The sequence below is a fragment of the Phragmites australis genome, chromosome 11, assembly GCF_958298935.1.
Source record: "Phragmites australis chromosome 11, lpPhrAust1.1, whole genome shotgun sequence".
Classification (NCBI taxonomy): Eukaryota; Viridiplantae; Streptophyta; class Magnoliopsida; order Poales; family Poaceae; genus Phragmites; species Phragmites australis.
This window is the reverse complement of record NC_084931.1, coordinates 33,285,855-33,301,440: the sequence shown is the minus strand read 5'-3', so window position 1 is coordinate 33,301,440 and position 15,586 is coordinate 33,285,855. Positions and strand designations below refer to the sequence as shown.

Genomic DNA, 15,586 nt, shown 5'->3' with positions numbered 1-15,586 from the left:
TTATATATGTTTCGTAACCATAAATAATATATTTTGTGAAAAAATCTTAATCAAAATCTAATTTTAAAGATTGAAAAAAATAAGTCTGCTATTTCTGAGCCGATGGAGAACATTGCACAGCACAGTAGCTCACTTGTGCATCGACTAATTATAGTAGCAGCAGCCTGTGCTCGTTTCCAACTGAAAGGGAGGGAGACTTGGAGTCCAATCCAAGGGAATCATGCGCACACAAGTCTCCCTTCCCAGTGGGGGCACGCGAATCATGCGAGCGCTTCATTAATGCGTCTCGCGCCCACTGATTACCGACGGTGGTCACTCCACCGTAGGCTCGGTGTCGCCGATCATTGCACCGGTGTGGACGCGGAGACGCAACTAAGAAATGGCCACGGCCGGTGACGTAAACCACAGCCACATTAGCTCCTCTGCTAGTGACTTCCTGGTCCTTGCAAGTCGCAACTCAGAAGCGACGTGAGAAATGCTGTACCGATACATGACTGATGAAACCGAAAAGTTAGGGATCCGTATGAAATTTTGAGTCACGAACATCAGATGTGGCGTTTACGGTTTAACTAGCTAAGGGTCCCCGTATTATAATAAAAATATAAATATTAAGTGCGGTAATATTAAGTACAAATTTAAGTATAAAGATACGATGTTGTATTTCTGTATAGAGTATGTCAAATAAATACGTTGAGATACCGTAGTTTGATTTCAGATGAGATCTGAAAAAGAAGAAGATTATCTATTAATTTTTGTCATAATTTATTCATTTATTTTCATTAGTAAAACAAATCTTATATCTGTAGCCGGTAACCAGAAGGGGAGCCTCAGGAACGATAATTAATATTAAAAGTAGATAAATTATTTGAATTTTAGTGATTTTTATTAGATACAAGAAAAATAGTGAGAATAGGTGACAATAGAACCACTTATGTTTTATAGTAGAAACAAGAGTTATAAAATATTACTATCTATATATATGAGTACGAAATTTACATATAGAAATTTGATACTACATATGTAACATAGGACGTTTGGATTTGAGTGTTAGGCTTGGCACGGGTGTTCGTATTTTTTAAAAATTAAATATTAAGAAAAATAGTAGATGCACATGTGGTACGTTCGGTGGTAAACCGGCGCCCGCTCTAGATAGATTATAAATCTATTTTTTAAAATAATATATGCTACGATACGCTCGCACTAACGTATGTGTGGATGTAAATGTGATGCACATGTATATGTCCGGCTGGTACTCTCTTGAAAAAAAAAAGAGGACACAACACCGGCCACATGAGATGAAATTAGGGCGATCCCACGGAGGCTCACGAATAATCTTAGGATGAATCCGAAGAAAGAAGCAAAGACTACTACGGCTAGTCCTGGACCTTCTGGAAGCCCTGCCCCACCGGCCACCGCGCCAACACGACCATTCAAACGCCCCCACCACCTTTATAAACGCCGGCCGCGCCCTCTTCTTATCCCCCGGCGCCTCCTCATACGTCGCTCCCGATTCTCCCCGCGCCAGACAAAAACGTCTGAAAAGAACTCGCAACCATGGAGGAGAGAATCCTCCAACCAAAGGCCGAACCAGAAGCCATCGCCGAGGCGCCCTCACCGCCGCAAGTGCCCTTCTCCGACGACGCTCCCGGGCTTTCCTCGGCGGACGTGGAGTCCGACGAGGAGGGGTTCGAGTTCGAGTTCCCGTCCATCAGCAGGGACTCCCCCGCGGGCACCGCCGCGTTGGCCGACGAGCTCTTCGCGGACGGGCGCATCAGGACGTTCTACCCGGTGTTCGGACGCCGCGGCGGTGTTCACAGCTCTGTCGACGGCCCGACGCAGCCAGCTCCGGCGGCGGCGTTGCGGGTGAGGGGGCAACTAGGACGGCTCTTCCTGGAGGAGTCCCGCTCGCGGAACTCGTCCACCAGCTCGACGACGTCCACGGCCTCCTCGTCGTCGTCCGCGGCGACGGACGACGACGGGGGCGGCCTGGAGGGCGCGTCGCCGGAGAGCTACTGCCTGTGGACGCCCGGCTCCTCCGCGTCGGGGACGTCTTCCCCGAGGCCGCCCAGGAAGAGCAGCTCCACGGGTTCCATGGCGCGGTGGCGCCGCATCAGCGAGCTCGTCGTCGGCCGCAGCCACAGCGACGGCAAGGAAAAGTTCCTGTTCCTCCCCACGCCACCGCACAAGGCGCCCAACAAGGACAAGCCAAGGCCTAAGCCGAGTCCTGCTGGCGGCAGGAAGGGTTCCACCACCCCCGCCGCAGAGGCCGACACGGTGACCGCCGTCCACCGGATAGCATACATCGCGAAGGGCGGCAGCGGCGGCGGCGGCACGCCGCGGCGCACGTTCTTGCCGTACCGGGAGGAGCTCGTGGGCTTATTCGCCAACGTGAACGGCATCAGCCGGAGCCACCACCATCCCTTCTGACTTCCAATACAAGTATTAATTAGGTATCCTAATTTCAATTTTAAAGCTTGAATTTGCAGCTTGGGTTTGATATCAAACTCTGTGTGATTGGCGCTCGTTAGTAGGTTAATGATAGGGCGAGAGTAATTGATTAAGCGATGTGGCAAATGTATAAAAATTTCGTTGAAATTTATGATAGATTTCGGAACAAAATATTTAGTTCCGGAATTTTCTTTCAATGATATATTGGACTTAGATAATAGATGAAAAATAACCAAAATTTTTATAAAATTTCGTGAAATTTGGTTTTTTCGCTGATGAAAAAAACTTGTAAAACGAAATTGAAATCTCGCAACCGCGGTGTGTTTCTCCAGCGCATGCGACCGAATGCCGTGGGTTCGCCGCCACCGCGCTCTCACGGCGCCGGCGACGCCAGATGGTCAGGCTTGGGCGCACCCTGGGGCGGCGCTCGCTACTTGAGTTGACGGTGCTATCTTTAACTTGAGCTTTATATGATGTTCTTATCGGTAATGGTTTATGCACGCACGTTAATTAACTTCGTCGACAGGCAAAAATTCGAGGGAAAAATACAAAAGAGAAGAGAGCTCGTGATAGTGAGTAGCCGATTTACGCTATACGCTGTGCTTGTTGCTATGAGATTACTACTAGCCGAGATTTACGCGGTTCATATCTTCATAATTGGGAGCATGATTTATGCATCTGTGCTACAAAATTGATGTGATCTCTCCTAACGGAGCACCGGCGCTGGAAAATTAGCTAACCATCATGATGATTGACGAAGTGGTAGCGGACGTGCTGTTCGTTTTAAGCTGCTTAATTTGAAATTTGGTGTTTCGTTACGTAGCTTTCGTCCCAATCTTGTCTGCAATTATGGTGCCGATGATTTCTAGTTTTTTTCACGTGTTCAAGTAGTGTTCTAGAAAAATTTGCAGGTCAGCCCACAACTCCTGATCAGCCTGATAGATCCCGTGATCATACTATGTTCTCCATAGAGAGGTTTCACTGTAAGTTGCTTTCAGGTCTTAATCTCGAGCAAGCCAACACTAGCTGGAAGCAGTAAAACAGGTGAGGCATTTTGCTTCTGGAACACGCCCAATCGACCGGTAACCGGACTTGACTCTTCATCCATTTCCGTTTAGTTTCGCGATTTGCGTCGCTTCTCCCAGCATGTTCCGTGTGGTATTCTTTTCAGAAACGAAAGCAATGGAAACTTCAAATAATGAAATGGCGTCACGCTCGATCTTATACTCCTATTAAAGGGTGTTGCCATTTAACAGGATCATGCTTTTTTATTTTTTTCTGACGACTCATAACCTATCTTTAACCTCCAATTAACGACCTCTGTTGGATCTCGCTACGCCCGCAGCCTTTTTTCAACGGATGCCGGCTCGCTTCCCCGCCTCTCGGCTATCCCCAGCGATGACCCTGCCACCGGATCCAAGATTGCAACCTCTCACTAGCTAACAACTTGTTTTCACACTCCCACAGCCCAACACTAGCCCACCAGAGATCCTCTACCTCTTAAGGTCGGTGACACCTTGCCGCTCCGCCCCACACTTGTCTCCTACACCGGCCAACCTCCCTCCCCTAAGAGCCACAGCTTCATATAGGATGAGATAATGCGGAAAAAAGTATACAAGTCCATCCTTGTAATTCCATGGATACATAGCATAGCATGCATAGTGTTGCCATCCAGAGATATATATGTATATTAGGACTTGAGATTTCTCTTGGTGTCAAGTCATATCGATTCAAGCTGCCTAACACCTAATGTTAGGCTACCGGTTTGACGCTCTACTATATTGGCGTGTATGTTGAAGTTCTGGCCCTCTCCAGTCCTCTCATCTGGACTTCCATAATGTCGGTTGGCCTGTAACTATTGCACCAAACCAGACAGCCGTCGTAATTTGCGGTGCATGATCCACTGAATAATTGCTGCAAATGCATCTACTCTCTAAAGAATATTGCTGCATCGCAATGCATCTACTCTCGACGGAAGCATGATGCGAGTCAAACGCAACTCTGAAGTCTGAAACTCTGAGTAGAGTAGTAGTACAACTAGTCAAGTCAATGCCAACCAAAAAAGCTCCAGACATGTCGTTAATCAAAGCCGGGCAAGAAAGAGAGATCGTATTTTGGACTGGTTAGGTCTGCAGCTCCGGTTCAATTTGTCTCTTGTATGGTGTAGAGTTAGGTTGGTTATTGCTCGAGAATCAAGGCTAATGCTTGACTTGTGGGGTCAATGGAGATAGTTGTATCCTCTATTCATCATGGAGTAAATTTTAGGTTTGTTTCTTACATGTCTAAATGAGACGGAATTTTCTTGGTAGGAAGCATACGTATCAATAGCAAGTTGTCTGCAGTGACTTTATCGATGACTAAGATTCACATCTTCGATCGATGTGTGTGAGTGCACGCAGTAGTGTTGGTGCGTTGGATGATGTGTGTGAGTGCGTGCTGTAGTGTGATGCGTTCGTCTGTGTGTACTGGGGTTTCTTAAAAAATAAGGTTAGTTATTGCTCGAGGTGGTTGGCATTAGAAACAGAGGAAAAGGTGAAAGGGACCAAAGCTACATACCCTTCAGACTTGAGCCCTCATGATCACGGATCACCACATGCCTGCCGAAACACAAATGCGTTTTCTTCAGCTGCTGCGCGCTGCTAGCGACACGGACGAAGCATATAAGCTGGTGCATTTGCACACGTGCGGGGAGACTTCACACCCAGCTGGGTTCACACCGTAGATGGGATGCCAAACTGCCAAGACGTCGCGACCAAGCAAAGATGTGAGATGCTGGTTCAAGCATGGACTGAACTTGTGTCACAAGAAACCCATCGGCCTAAGGTTTTCACAAGAAATTCACAAGAAACCCGTCGGCCTCAGAAATAAGAACAGTGATGTGATAATGGGATCTGGAGAATCTTTAGCCAGCTATAGGCCGAGACAAATTATTTTCTTTTCATCATGTTTGATTACATCACCGTGTGTTTTTGCGGTTACTACTTCGAAGAGGCAGCATCATCTGTGGGAGATTCAGAACCCGCGACTACTTCCGCCTGGAGCAGTGAGTCCCCATGCTTGGAGCCGCTGGCCGACTCCGTAGCCTGGCTAGTGCTATCTTTCCCAACTTCTGATCTCGAATCGCTGGAGTCACTTGATAGAGATTTCAGATCCCAGGTGGAACTTTCTTGATCATGCTTTTCCCATGGCTGTTTTAGCAGGAAACTAGATGTGAGCCAACCGCTGTTAAACATGTCTAACTGATATAATTAAAATACTCTAATTATGCTGCTTGCAGCTCCTGCATAAGTATGCTACTTTACCAGCAATAATGAATCATGACTATGCAAAGGAGCAAATCTCAGAAATAAAGTTGAAATGTGACTTAATTTATTTGTGATGAGTGATTGATATTGATATTTATTTGGTTTGATATCTTCGGTTTTGCATGAGCTTTAATGTGATTGAATTGATTTGAGATTTTATTTAAGCATATTAATTATAGACTAACTGGAATTGAAGTTGAAGGTATATATTTGCTCATCTTATGGTATGCAGGTGATAGATACAACTTAGCGATTGACAGCAGGATGATCGGGACCAAACGGAGTACTTAGTGCTGAACGATCAAATAGCCTAGATGGAGTCAATGGTGATCCTAGCTAAACATGTGAAGGTAAAGCGAAGTATGAAAGGCGGATGAAGACGACGTGTTAACAAGTGATAAGACGGCCCAATGAATCGAGAGCGGGAGAAACTTGCCGGTGGTCATGATTGCAAAACGGAGTACATGCGTCGATATCAGAAGGCTTGCTTAAGGTATAAGTAAGTAGGGAATCACGTTTTGAAAAATGTGCTAGGGTTTCATGGTTTGGCATCAAAACTGTGGAAGAACTAGAGAAGTACGTGACACCATCGTAAAGCTTACGTTGAGGCGAAGCTAAGTCGTGAAGACGCCGCGACCGTCCGATGAATCAAGAAGAAAATGAACCAAAAATCTAGAAAACTTACGTGTCAAGTTTCCTAGTCTTATAAATAGAGATATAAGGCTACGAAAGAAAATGAAAGAACCATTTTGAATCTCTTGTGCCATCCGTATGAGAGCCTTGTGCTAGGATTTTAGAGGAGATAAATACTTAATCTATGTATTAAGTGAGAGCTTTATGAGAAAAAATCTTTGTAATCGAGCTAAAATAGGGATGATCTCTGTTGCAATAAAGTTTTTTTTTTCATATTATTGTGCTTACCTCCTTCTAGTTTTTCTCTATTGGTTTCTTTGCAAGTTTGCAAGTTTTCGGTTTCTAGATTTGATTTTCGTTTTGATTTTGGGCTGAAATTTCAGCACCTTGTGAGGTTATTCTTCTTGTTGCTATAGACATAAAATTCACATACAGCTTATATGATAGGTTAAATTCTCTTTCCTTTAGACAATCAACTTGGAGAGTTTTGTTGCTCGATATTTATCTTTTCTTGGATCTTTGCAAGTTGTGATCTTTCGGGTGTTAAGATACATGAATTGATCTTAAATAAAACCTATATTTTATATACCATCTATGGAGTCATGTTGCCTCAATTTTCTCTTGTTAAAACCTATCTCTATTTTTGCTTCCGTTTGAGTTTGAGGTGCGTTAGGTGATACATATAGGAGAAGACAATCGATTTCGTAAGAAATTTATTGAGACGCATATTCACCCCACTCTAGTCGTCAATCTCGTTCATACAATTGATATCAGAGCTAATTTTATCACTTATCGATCTTTACCGACTTTGTGATTCGTAGGCGACAATAGAGAGAAGTGGGAAGATTCTTCTGTTTGATGATCGAGATTTTTTTACTGGAAAGTGTGTATGTAGGCTAATCTTCTAAGCCAAAGAAGTACAATTTGAAAAATAATTGATTCCAAATATGTGATTCATGTTGCTCGCATGACTCAGATTCAAATCGAATAATATGAGACTAACAATGAGACCAGAAATATTTTGTTCACAAGTTTGAGTCAAAATAAGTTTGACAGAGTCTAACACCCCCGTACTGCCCGATAGACCTAGTCTACTATGAATATCTTTCATGAAGGTAATTAGATTAAAGCTAGACGTCAAAACACATACAACCAAAAATATGTTTGTGTAAGACCCCAGAGAGTCTTTGGATCCGATGTTTCCTCGTTTTGATGGAATCGTTAGCAATCTTCGATCTACTGGTGTTTTGCCCTATTCTGACCATGAGAGAGCGATCAAACTTCTCTATGCTCTTGACCGTAGCATATGTAAAGTAAAAATCTCAAGCATTAAAGAGTCATCAAGTGTCACGGCCTTGCGGCAGCGACCTGATCGGATAGGAGTGGGAGGTAGCCGGCCTATCTTTGGCCGGTTTTCTACCCGTGATGTTGATGGAGGAAACGCCTAGGGCGTCAACTGGATGGGGATGATAACAGCAATGGAGATGAGAGCACAGAGAATTGGAGATGAGATAATAGAACTGTTTATTGCTTGCCTTTGGATACATGCGTGCTGCTCTTTATTTATAGAGCTGCAGCCAAATCTCTTCTCATCCGATTACAACTCAATATCTAAACCGGATTGGACTCTATCTTTTATTGTTAACCGAGCAAGCCTACTTTAAATTACCTAATTTATATAACTCTACTAATGGAAACTCAGCTGCCACCTTGATTGCCTTCCTTGGTTGCCTTCCTCCTTCTATATGTAGTGCCGATCATAACATCAAGTTATGACATATTGACATATGATGAAATCTTCAGCAAGCTCAAGTCCACCGAGATAGCCAATGAGACTCGGATATATCTTAAAAACCTCCTGTCTCAGAACATGACGTTTGTTTCCGGATCGAATAGTGGCAATCAGGTTGGAGCTAGCTTCTCTTGTGCTAACACTTCATCGAGTGATTTTGATTTGTCTTCTTTGGTTCTATCAAAGAGGAGCAGATAGACACTTTGGATGATGAGAACTTTGCTCTTATTATGAAGTTCACCCGTTTCTACAACAATTGTCGAGATCGTAGGAAAGATAGTTCTCGTGCCTGCTTTGAGTGTGATGATACGACCTACTTCAAGGTGGACTGCCCTCGGCTCAAGAAGAGGGAAGACCGCGACCACGACCACAACAAGCATAAGATGAGGAACAAGAAACATTTCTTTAAGAAGAACTGCAAAAAGATGACCAAGAAGGTGGTTTCTAGGACGTTCATGGCTGCTTTCAACAATATCGACACCTCTTCTAGTGAGGAGGAGAGCTCGGAGGAGGAGAAGCTGCCAATGAAGGACAAGAAAAAGAAGAATAAGGACCTCGCCAATCTCTGCTTCATGGCGGATGACAACAACAGCAGTGACCCTGAGTTTGATCCCTCCGATATATTACCTTTCTACGACTAGCTTTCTATCCAAATAGATACCTTGAATGATACTCTCATTAGCCAGGATAAATTACTTAAAAAAGCTATGTGTGATTTGAAGGAGTTTAGACCTAAGTATAAGTCTGTTTCTTTTGAGCTTGTATGCTTAGGTCTAAGTCTGATGATGAGTAGTGTGAGAGTTGTTTATTGTTTATTATGCTCACCTCCTTCAGCTTCCCTCTATTGGTTCTCTTGCAAGTTTAGAAGTTTTTCGGTTTCCGGATTTGATTTTCGGTTTGATTTTTGGACTAAAATTTTAGCACCTTATAAAATAATTCTTCTTGTTGCTAGAGGCATAAAATTTATACACACACGCTTATATGATAGAGTCTTGAATTCTCTTACCTCTAGACAATCAACTTGGAAAGTTTCGTTGCTCGGTGTTCATCTATTTTTATTTCTTTGTAAGTTGTGATCTTTAAAATGCAAAGACATATAAATTAATTTTAAATAGAAAATAAGGTTCATATATCATCCGTGAAGTCGTATTGTCTCAATTTTCTCTTGTTCAAACTTCTCTTTATTTTTACTTCCGCTTAAATTTTGAGGTGTGTTGGATGATCCAACTAGAAGAAAACCATCGATTTCGCAAGAAATTTGTTAAAGCGACTATTCATCCACTCTAGTCACCAATCTCGTTTCTATAAAATCTATGTTTCCAAAGATTTCGTTAGCCGGTCACATTTCGAGTGCAAACCTTGGGCTTGGGTGCCATACGGGCTTCTGAGATTGGTTGATTAGGGTTTGGAGGGTCATCATTAATATCCTATATCACGAGAGAAAAAAGTACGGTTATGAAAAGCAAACAACAGAGTTCTCTTGTTCGAGCAATAATTGAAGGCAACTAGAAATTTGGACATACCTGGATATCATCTGGCTGCTCTCCCCTTTCTATCATTTCCATGATCTGCCAAGTCAAATACAGTACAATATTTTAAAGCCAAATTCTGGTTCAATATAAAAACTCTAATTAGCTTAATATATCCCTCGTATTTGGAGCAAAAAATTCACAAATACCAAAATTTTCACTGAATTAAGTTGTTTTTGTCCTACAAGCTTAACAGGGGAAGTACATAATAAGATGAAGTGGATATCGTTAACCCCCATCATGCAAAAGCTAACCCAAACAAGCATGTTCGAATGCACAACACGTACTGAATAAAATTCCCACCATCCCATGTCCTAATGTACAGTACAACATTAGATGAAAGAACTCCCCTGACTGATGCATGTTCAAAAAACCTTGAAGCTGCAACCGGCTATTTTCGCTTCTTCGAGATCTAACAATTAAACCGAACACAAGATTGTTCATTTTGTTAGATCCATTTCTAACATCTAAGTCCAATTTCAGGTAAGGTAATCTCAAATGACCAATATTATGCTAAACAGAAGGACTAGTCAAATCATGGATTGTACAATACTGAGCAGTTAGGAACAATTTTGTTTTCTGAACCTAAGCATCGAAGCTATTCATGAAAGGAACACATCACAGACATCTTTAGATATCATGTATGCAGTAGTCTACAACGGAGCAAGGATTAATTTGCAGCCATTTTATGCTCATATTACGGAGGTAGCTAACCTCCATATATGATTTTGGGTGACGGGGCACCACAGGGGCCACAGGTTCAGTTTCAGGTTCAGGCTTCTCTACGAAAGAAAGTAGGAATGTTAGAAAAAAACGAATCAAGGAAGATCGTCAAGACTTATTTTAGAAGAAGGGCAGCATTCGCAAACCTGAGCCATCCGTGCACTTTGTGCCAAATGTAGTTTCCTGCTGTAGTAAAGAGAAGGCGGTAGTTTAAAATTAGCAGCATAAATACCAGTAATGCCTGACCAAGACTTATTTGTGCATTGTACTGACCTGAGTAATCCCGCACGAGTGATCAAATACCCCTGATAAATGCAGGCAAAAGATAAGGAAATGAAGTTAAATGTGTCATGATCAAGCCATTTAGAGCTGAAAGGGGAAGTTCATCTGGAATGACCATTACCTACAGAGAAAAAACAAACAGAAACAATCAAACATCATGATAGGATCCACGACGATATCAAACTGGAATTAAGCTTGAAGAGAATCTCAAAATAATTAGAAAACGGATTCTTGTTGCATACCTTGAGATGTGCATGCATTTGAGCTCACAGAATCAGAAGATGGCCTCTTGAATCCCCCCAAAAAAGAGAGTTAAAGGAATAAAAAAGTCAGAACAACCAGGGAACTACTCTGTGGTAGTATGCCAAGGGAGAAAGAAATTCAGAGTCAAGTAAAAAGTGAGAATACAAATCTTACTTGCAAACGTCGAAATGCTTCATCTATTTCATCCACAGTGAGTCCTTTGTTTTCAAGGAAAGATCGTCTCTGGACATCAGAAGAGGCTACTACTTTCGGGTGTTTCAGAAATCCAACAGCACTCTGAACCAGTTCCTCCCTCATCGGTTCAGCGGATCCAAGAGCCGCCTTTCCTTCTTTTGCTTCCTGCTCCTTTGTGTCTTGCAAAGTAGTAGTACTATGGATACCTTCAGAGCTTCCTTGGCCTATATGCAGTGCAGCTCAACACCAAGTTCGACCTGTATGCAAACCTACCATCTACCTTACATACAACTGGCATCTAACCTACAGCAACAAACTACCGAAGCTAAGGGACCGGCGGCGGGGAGGGGGGGGGGGCAGATCGTGAATCTGAAGGAGGGGAATCGTTCTACAGTAACATCAATAGCAAGCGGAGTAGCAACCAAACTAAAGAAGGAAGGAGTCCTTTCCGAATCGAACCTGTCTCCTGCAGCGGTTCCTGCACTCCATCGGCTAGCTCGCCGTCCGTAGACTCGGACAAATCCTCCATTGCTGTCGTCGGCGACCACCCCCAGCTCCCGGGCAGCAAGCGGCGCGTCAGTCGGAGGGATAAGATCGAGCAGGAGCCGGAGGAGGAGGAAGGCGTGTCGGGCTGACATGCGGGCTCCACGCTCCTCCCGCAAAGCGGCCAGCCCGATGGGCCCCAAGCAGCCCGAGTCCTCCAGGTTTAAACGAGACGGGCTTTTCTATTGCGGTGGGCTTAGGTTTGGGGTGAGACCCTCGGAGCACGTTGGACTTCCGCTGGGCCCACCCGGAAATGGATCGTGATTATTTAATCGCGACCCAAATCTCGCTGCTCCTTACCCGTCCGATAGAACGTTAGCGGCACAGATCGAGACGGCCGAGTCCGTTACGATGTTTCCCGGCTAGACCCTTGACTTACGCCGTAATACCGTTAAGGCCATCTATTCCTTCCTTAGTCGTACATCCTACTTCTAACCCATTTTCAACCGAATCCCTTCGTGATTCCCATTCCCTTACGAATGGATTCTCGTTCCCTTTAATGTTTTAATAATTTTTTTCATGATTTATGTCACACAGTGATTTCTATCTCCATTCTCTTCATATTAGAATTATCTCTTCTTTTCCTTCACGAATCCTCTCGAAGTAAAGCTATTAGAGATAGGGTGAAAAAAGAGAGAATGAGAACGAAAAAGCAAAATTAGACAGAGAACAAAATAAAGAGAGTATGGTTGGGGATGGTCTTAGGATGAGTTTGGTTGACTAAATCTCACATTCTATTTGTCCCGATGGATGTGTATAATTTTAGAAAAAAATATATTTAATTATACATATTTATTGTTCTAGTGTGACTCGACGGATGTAAATATATGGTCCTACCTTAACTTAAGAGATTCGAGCTTTACTCGCAGGTTGACTCCGCGGATACAAGTTCTACATCAGTTCATATAGACAGATACACTTGTCAATATCATAAAATAATCTTTACATGAATAATCAATTATAATCTAAAGCCCTAAAACCTTGTACTTTCATATAGATGTGAGCTGCAGTTTACATGAGAGTCCCACTGATTAGCCTTGTACTTGCACCCTCCTCCAAGAAAAAGAAAAAACAGCCCTAAAACCTCCCGGTTCCCAAGAGCAAGTCAAGTGATGTGGAGTTGCCAGCAAGCTTTTCATCCAAGGAGGCGGTGGCCCGGAACATCGTCTTGGCTATTGTCAAACACCGGTCACATGGTGGATGGCCATGGCGTGGACCGCTACCGTCGCCGCAGCGGTCACTACCGGCCACGTTTGGAGATGTGGTCATCAAAGACCTTTGCTCCACTACGGTTATGGGGATTAGTGCCAGGCTTTGTGATCTGGCCAGTGTAGAGGTAATGGTAATAGCAAATTCGAAGGTAGATGAAGGTGTTCGATTTTCAAAAATTCGCGATCTGAAATCTTCAGTCATTCACAGGGCTGGACCCACAACGTTGATTCAGATTAGAGGTGGGCCCAAACCTGTGCTTTTTTGGAGTTCCATGGCTCTCGGGAAGTTTTTCTCTTGCACGGGCAATCTTCCTAGGATTTATCGAGAGCGAGCTGCCGCCATGAAGGTTTTGGATCTCAGCATCCCGGGTGCGTGCGCGGAATCACGACAAACGTATGCGGAGATTCTGCGGTTCAGCATGGCGTCAGGGGCTAACCAAGGCAGAACTACTGGTGGTAAGGCTGGTGGCCGGTCGGCAGGAGGCCAAGGTGGCTTTGGGGGTCGGCGTGGCGGCGGCAATGGTGGATCTTTTGGAGACAGTGGTTTTGAGTACAATCAGGGTGGCTTTGGAGGTGCAGGTTACTTTGGAGGTGGATATGGTGGAGGAGATGGCTTCGGCTATGACGGTGGCTGGGGTCACTTTGGCGGCCCAGGCTTCAACCCTGGCTTCGGAGGGTATGGCCCGAGTTATGGAGGTGGTCATCGTGGTGTTTCTCAGGGCCGTGGTCGGTGTGGCTTTACGCCTCGCCGTGGCATGGGAGGTCATCTTCTTTATGGCTAGGGGTGTGGTCGCGGTGCTGCTCACGGTGCTCCTTCCCCGGGCGGAGGAGGGCCTGGTTCCTAGGGCGCTGGAATCCCTAGGCCCCAGATTTGGGAGGGTGTGTTGGTTCTGGCTAGGACTGTGACGGCATCTCAGACGGGAGCGCCGGTGGTATCGGGTGGTCTGGCAGCGAGTATGGTGGCGCCGCATGCTGGGTCTACCCACATGGCTCCAAATGGGACGATGCCGGTCGTGGGTACCCCTTCGCTGGGTGCGCCACAAGTTCCGGCTGCACCTGCGGCTCCACTGCAACAAACGAATCTTGTGAAGCTTGCTGATGCTCAACTGTTACCAAATGGTAGAAATAGGAGGTACTTCATTGTGAGGAACCGTCTAAACAATATCCTAATTAATCATCAAAATGATCATTATTCATAAATACAACCTCAGTGATTAATCAGAATACCATCCCGGTAGTCCCGGCACGTGTTTTGTGCCCAAGATCGGAACACATGCCTTTCCATCATATACATCACAACATAGCTTAAGAAAGAGCGAATAATTAAAGTTATATTACAAGTTCTTAAGCATGCAACCATTTACAACAGTTTACACAAAGAGAAACTACACAGCAGAAGATTAAAACCTTAACAACAATAAAAAGAGAGTGGAGTCATATGCCCTTAGGCTCCACCCCAAAGCTATGTCTCACCAGAGTATGATGCACTACTCGTGCCCACCACCAGCATTGGCGGGCACAAGTAGCCAAATACCGTCTCACCCTCATCAGTAGAACCTGAAAACCCAGACATGAGTACGAAGGTACTCGCAAGACTTAAACCATATAGAGCATATATACGTAGCTCGACTCCAAAGATTATGCATTGAGCTGTTAGCAAGAGTAGGCCATAAGGTTAAGTAAAACATATGCGGTAAGCAACCTAGACACATATGTGTGAGCATCTGTACTTAACTAAAAAAAATTACCTTTCTACCCTGTAAACCATAACTTGAACATGTATGTATAAGAACCATAATATCTCATCAACAAAATCTACCAACCATTTCCAACATACTATTATCTTATCCCATATTCGTAAACTCTACGACCGATACAAATGAAATAATAGCATGCTCATGACCGAGAGCGCGACAATTCGAATTATTTTTACACCTTGCAGGGTGTATAACTTTACCCACACGACTTGAGGACCATTTGGCTTGTGCTACTCGCAAAATTACACACAAGAGGGTACTCGAGTCAATCTTTCTCATACCCGGAACTACCCACTTGCAATACTCATATGGCACCGGGGTTACCGCGAGCGTGTCCCGGACACCTCCGGCTCCCCGCCACCTTGGTTCTTCTTTTCTTTTTCTCTTAAGCGTCATAGAGCCGCAAGGCAAGTGTCGGTATGACATAAGATAATCAACTTACCTTACCATTAGATCAGCATGTGGTGCTAGAGCCAACTATACTGGCGGACGGCCTTAAACGATGCAAACGGTCTATGGCATCTGGGTTCCTCTCCCGAACTACCCAGAGGACTCCTCATGGGCAGAAGATACCCCTAACACCGTCCATATCTCGTCTCAACCATTCATCTCAACCTCATCTTTGTATCTGTAAACAATGATTAAGCCATAAGCTCACGAACAACGGCAGCACCGTCGCTCGATTTCTACCGAGGACCTAAGCATTGCTAGCATTTCGAATAAAACTTGAAGCTAGACACCAATTATATCATCAAGGCTATAAGGATAAGGATTCATCAATAAGTCAATATAGAGATAATGCATCAACATAGATTCTACCTATATCAACCCGACACTAGACTTAACACATGCAAACATACATAAAGCATAATTTATCAACTTTAGACTCTATTTAATTTGAACAAAAGGTGCAGTATACTTAGAT

At 44.1% G+C, this 15,586-nt stretch overlaps 2 protein-coding genes across 8 annotated transcripts; one reads left to right on the top strand and one right to left on the bottom strand.

Annotated features, from left to right (window-relative positions):
- Window positions 1-1,461: 1,461 nt before the first annotated feature.
- LOC133884924 (uncharacterized) lies at window positions 1,462-5,624 on the top strand. Its single transcript, XM_062324526.1, has 2 exons — window positions 1,462-2,450; window positions 2,781-5,624. The coding sequence occupies exon 1, from the start codon at window positions 1,555-1,557 to the stop codon at window positions 2,425-2,427; it is 873 nt and encodes a 290-aa protein (XP_062180510.1). The 5' UTR covers window positions 1,462-1,554; the 3' UTR covers window positions 2,428-2,450; window positions 2,781-5,624.
- Window positions 5,328-11,857, bottom strand: LOC133884925 (peroxisomal membrane protein PEX14-like). 7 transcript variants are annotated; one of them, XM_062324533.1, is made up of 9 exons: window positions 11,610-11,856; window positions 11,130-11,453; window positions 10,955-11,000; window positions 10,704-10,735; window positions 10,577-10,616; window positions 10,422-10,489; window positions 9,702-9,746; window positions 9,537-9,605; window positions 5,328-5,636 (listed from the first exon to the last, which is right to left on the bottom strand). In XM_062324533.1, the coding sequence occupies exons 2-9, from the start codon at window positions 11,271-11,273 to the stop codon at window positions 5,427-5,429; spliced, it is 654 nt and encodes a 217-aa protein (XP_062180517.1). In that variant the 5' UTR covers window positions 11,274-11,453; window positions 11,610-11,856; the 3' UTR covers window positions 5,328-5,426. The 7 variants fall into 7 exon arrangements, with proteins under 7 accessions (XP_062180517.1, XP_062180516.1, XP_062180512.1 ...); XM_062324532.1 differs by having other exon boundaries at window positions 11,130-11,407; XM_062324528.1 differs by having other exon boundaries at window positions 10,577-10,613; window positions 11,130-11,374; window positions 11,610-11,850.
- Between the last annotated feature and the right edge of the window lie 3,729 nt (window positions 11,858-15,586).

Bases quoted from the DNA above. Each gene is read 5' to 3' on its own strand.
- LOC133884924 (XM_062324526.1), top strand. From the start codon at position 1,555: ATGGAGGAGAGAATCCTCCAACCAAAGGCCGAACCAGAAGCCATCGCC.
- LOC133884925 (XM_062324527.1), bottom strand. From the start codon at position 11,679: ATGGAGGATTTGTCCGAGTCTACGGACGGCGAGCTAGCCGATGGAGTG. The intron at 11,375-11,609 runs GTTCGATTCGGA...CACTGCATATAG, and splicing joins GGAACCGCTGCAGGAGACAG to GCCAAGGAAGCTCTGAAGGT. The intron at 10,490-10,576 runs GTTTGCGAATGC...TTTCTTTCGTAG, and splicing joins AAAGTGCACGGATGGCTCAG to AGAAGCCTGAACCTGAAACT.